General features: G+C 36.1%; 1 protein-coding gene across 1 annotated transcript in view; it reads right to left on the reverse strand.

The window, feature by feature from the left end:
* Positions 1-1221, reverse strand: part of LOC105816006 — a 25007-nt gene extending 23786 nt beyond the window's left edge. Inside the window, exon 1 of the mRNA XM_012651304.1 lies at positions 1212-1221. Coding sequence (XP_012506758.1) covers positions 1212-1221 — 10 coding nt within the window. The remainder of the gene's footprint in view (positions 1-1211) is intronic.
* Between the last annotated feature and the right edge of the window lie 3963 nt (positions 1222-5184).

The following is a 5184-nucleotide window of genomic DNA, read 5'->3' on the forward strand; positions in this document are numbered from 1 at the left end:
TATCTAAAATACAAAACAATAAAATAAGTTTAAACAAAATAATCCTTCCAGATTGACCAGCACAATTAAAACATTAGTAAACCATAAATGTTAAATTGATGGTTTTTTTTTTTTTTTTTTTTTTCTTTTTCATGATTCAGTTCTAACTTCCTCCACCTGACTGGCTGATCGGTGAGAGTTTATGGGAGTCATGTATGCCAGTCTGTTATCAGCTTTTGACAATGGTGCACTGTGTTTCTGTTTGAAGTGGAATTTGTGAATAGTTGCACGGCTCGACAGTATTTTTTAATTCTGTCTGCTTAACAGCCCATCATGTCAAAGACCAGGAGAATGCTGAAGGAAGAAAACAGATTTTTTAATGAGGATTGGAATTGCACTGTTATCTTGTTTCTGCTAAAGATAATATGATTTGCTTGCTTTGTGATACTGCAATATCGGCATTAAAGAAAATCAATGCTCACCAGCATTATTAACACTTATAAGAACCACAAATATTTTAAATTAGAGGGAGAGATGCGAAAGGTTGTATGGCAGAAATTAAAAGATGAAAAGCAAAGACAATTCTTTCAAGCAGCAGTAAGACCTAGAAATAATGCCACCAAAGCAACTTATAAAGTAGCTGATACACTCAGGAACAAAGGGAAGCCATTCAATGATGTAGAAATTGTGAAAGAATGCATTGTCAAAGTTGTAGGATGCTTATACCAACATTTCAAAGTACAAAAAAGTGGCCTCTTTCATAACTGATCAGCAGCATGAATCAGCCTTCAACTTAACAGAACTTCATGTAATATTTCAAAAGGAAAATATATATTATTGAATTGCTTTGGATGAATCAACTGATACTCCTGACTTGGGCACAGGTTTTATACTTCATTTGGGTGATAACAGAAGATTTTCTTTGCTACAAAGAGCTACTGTCTTTGGGCACTCTTGCAAACCGAACATAGGGAATAGATATCAACAACTTTCAAGATAAATGTCGTAAAGTTGGACTGAATTTGGTAAATTTAGTGAGTGTATCTACAGGTGGTGCACCTGCCATGACAGGAAAACATGAAGGGTTTATTGCACAGATAAAAAAAAATTAATAGATCCAGATGCTTTCATTTCTTTTCATTGTACTTGCATCAGCAAAATCTGCTAAAGCTATTTTAAGTGACACTTTGCAACAAGTTGTTAAGTATTATTAACTATATTTGAGCAAATACAACACGGCATCATTAATTAAGTAACATGCTAAAGTTGAAAGATGAAATATTCAGTGTGGATTTGCCATATCATTCTAAAGTGGGTTGGCTATCGCAGGGACAGGTGTTAGCCAAAATTTTATCTCTGCGAGAACAGATAGTTAAATTTTATGAAGAACAGAATCAGCAATGTGAATTATTGAAAGAATATTTCTATAGAAATGTAATATTTCTGTGTGATATCATGTCAAATCAAAACAACTTGAATATTTCTTTGCAAGGTAAAACAATCTATATATAGTATGTGGCAAAAAATCCAAGCATTTCACAAAAAGCTTTTTTCAAAGCACTTCTTCAAAAAGAAATTTCAGATGAACATTTTCCCATTAGCAAAAGCCACTGATGAGCAAGATGATATATGTGAATTGTTTGAAGAATACACAGCTGTTATAGAACTATTAATTGGAGAATACAGTGAAAGGTTCACTGACTTTGAGAATCCTGACATCACACTCAAACTAGCATTTCGGCCTCACCTAGTTGGTATCACCAAGGCACCTAAAGAACTACAGATGGAATTGATTGAGCTCTCAGTAGATGACATCTTAAAGCCATTGTTTGATACTAAGAAAGAGCCAATTGAAATGTGGAAAAATGCAGAATACCCATGACTTTGGCAACATGCCCATAAAATGCTTTCTTGCTTTTCAACCACTTACAGCTACAAATCTATATTCTTCCACCTAACCCAAATCAAGATGCCCTTAAGGTCAAAAATGACTGATACCCATCTAGAGTAGTGGTCCCCAACCTTTTTGGCACTAGGGACTTGTTTCATGGAAGACAATTTTTCCACAGATGGGGGGCTGCATGGGGTGTTTGGGGATGATTCAAATGCAAATGTATTTACTATGCACTTTATTTCTATTGTTATTACATTGTAATATATAATGAAATAATCGTACCCACTCACCATAACGCAGACTCTAAAGCCACTGCTGATATGACAGGAGGCAGAGCTCAGGCAGTGATGGGAGCAATGGAGAGTGGCTGTAAATACAGATGAAGCTAACTCACCCACCACTCACCCATCAACCACTCACCTTTTGCTGTTCGCCCTGGTTCCTAACAGGCCACAGACCACTACCGGTCTGGTCTGTGGTCCAGGGGTTGGGGACCACAAATTTAGAGGATCAACTAAAACTGCAGACCTCCACACTGCAAATACTCAAATGCTTTCCAACAAAAAGCAGACACAACAAAGTCATTAAAAGGTTAACTTTAAAATTAACAAGTAGTTTTCATTTTTTGAAATTTTTAAGAACATGGTAGATTTTTATGAAATAATGTACATTTTTAAGTATACCTAATTGAAGCTTCTTGAATGTGGCCTCATTTAATTACAGCCAAATTAATGTGGCCTTCCAACATGAACAGGTTCCCCACCCCTGGATATATGTATCTGGAGTTAAAGGGAGAAATAGCAGTGGGAGAGATATAGGTCATCAGCATTTTATGGAATGTGTAATTCATGGTATTTAAAGCCATGGAACTGGATGAGGCCATGCAGAAGTGAATGGAAATAAGGATCTTTAACTTTTAAAACGAACACAACTTGAATATTGCTTAGAATCACAGAATTTATGTGGCAGCTGGAACAGATATTTTAAATCACACTCAAACTTTTTTGAGACAGAGTCTCGCTCTGTTGTCTGGGCTAGAGTGCCATGGCATCAGCCTAGCTCACAGCAACCTCAAATTCCTGTGCTAAAGGGATCCTCCTGCCTTAGCCTCCTGAGTAGCTGGGACTAAGCACTGCCACCATGCCCAGTGAATTTTTTCTATTTTAAGTTACCTGGCTGATTTTTTTTTTTTTAGTAGAGATGGGGTCTGGTTCTTACTCAGGCTGGTCTCGAACTCCTGACCTCAAGTGATCCTTCCACCTCAGCCTCCCAGAGTTCTAAGATTACAAGCGTGAGCCACGGTGCCTGGCCTGAACTTCTTGATAATAAGAAAACTGAAGCTCAGGAAATATATTTTAGGTCTAGATCACTAATCTTGTTGGAATCTAAACTGGAACTAGAACCCACACAACACTCTTCAAGACACTTGACTATTTATAACTTCCCTTTAAGAGAACACATTAACATGATGATTCTAACTGCCTTATATATTTTATGTCCGCAGTCTATTTATGGTTAAGTTCACATCATTTCTGTGTCCTGGAGGAATGTTTTATCTATTAGCACAGGTGAAGAAGTGATTATACTCCACTGTGTCTCCAATGTATCACATTCAGCAAACTGCCCTGGCTTCCAAAGCAGCAGATTTTGATTCTAATTAACCCAGTTCTGAGTATCTCATAACCCCCTTGCTATTTTTAGTACCAACTGTGATGCACACATATCTGTTTATACAACTGATCAGAAAAAAACTACTAGGTAACACAGTCAAAGATGTCACCTCTAAACAACCATCGTTGTCAGTCGTTTTAATCCACACACGTTTCAAAACTCAGAAATTTCTGATTTTTAATTATTCCAAACACTAAGAAACTTCCATTCCCATTTGATATTAAATTATTGAACACATTTATTAAGCAAATGAACAGGAGGATGCCAATCAGCGAAGAGAAAAAGGGGCACCAACAGACACAGATATCATATGGCTCTTCTTGAAATATAAATTTGGTAATAATCTACAATTACTAAAACTTTGCATGTGTCACCTAATTTTTTTTTTAAACAAAATTATGGCTGGGCACAGTGGCTCACTCCTGTAATCCTAGCACTTTGGGAGGCCAAGGCAGGAGGATCACTGAGGCTAGGAATTCAAGATAAACCTGAGCAACATAGTGAGACTCCATCTCTACAAAAAATAGAAAGATTAGCCACGCATGGTGGTGTGCACCTGTAGTCCCAGCTACTTGGAAAGCTGAGGCAGGAAGATCACTTGAGCCTGGGAACTGGAGGTTGCAGTGAGCTATGATGACACCACTGCACGACAGCCTGGGTGACAGAATGACTGAAGACCATTAATGTCTTCCGAGGGATTAAAGTGGTAAGTGACAACTTTAAGGATGCTTCACAGTCCTATATATACTAGATTCATTATAGAATCAGGAAAAATGTGTGCTTATTATCTTACCCCAAATCAGAAGAGACTTTATTATACTTACTCTCCAGTACTCTGATTCAAAATAAAAATAAAAAAATCAAGACTTAGTAATAAAAAAAGTTTATGTTTTTAATATCATGTGGATTAACCAAATAGACCATAAAAAATCTGTAAGGAAATTTAACACCAAGCAATATACCACTTAAATTTTATACTCTTTGAAGACAAACCTTCCAAATATGATACTGTTATCAAATTAGTTAAAAGGATATTTATGCTATTGGGTTATATGCCTCCACTCTTTACAGCCCATTTTTAATCTAATCATTTTGTTCTAGTTCCGTTGAAAAAACATGCTTCTGAAAACTGAAAGCACAAACTGAAAATTTCTAATTCTGAGTTTGGTATACAGGAAATAAAAATTTTATAAATACCTTCTAATTTCACATGTATGAATCGTAATCATTTCTTCCATTAAATATTTTTGCTGGAGTAAAAATTAAGATACTAATTCAACATGAAAAGTTACAATGTGCAGACTTAACATTAGACAATTCAGTTTCTTTCATTTTATTTTTAAGATGACTTCGTTTCTCAGGACAGAATGACACAAATATAAGCAACAGTCCTTTGGGCTGGCGGAGACCATGTTTATCTGCCCCCTAAAGCACTAGCTTAGCCCCCAAAAGAATTACAAATTTAAGAAGTTAGGGGAAAAGTATAGAATAAGGATTCTAATTAAACAAGAAAAATCAAAATTAATGACATCGGTACTCTATTCTTCATATCGGTACTAATACAAACGTAACCCTTTCAAATCAGGGAACCTGCCATTCCATTCCTAATAAAGTGGTTTTACAAGCCCTATAAAGAAAAA

This window comes from Propithecus coquereli, unplaced genomic scaffold (genome assembly GCF_000956105.1).
Source record: "Propithecus coquereli isolate 6110/MARCELLA unplaced genomic scaffold, Pcoq_1.0 Scaffold353, whole genome shotgun sequence".
Classification (NCBI taxonomy): domain Eukaryota; kingdom Metazoa; phylum Chordata; class Mammalia; order Primates; family Indriidae; genus Propithecus; species Propithecus coquereli.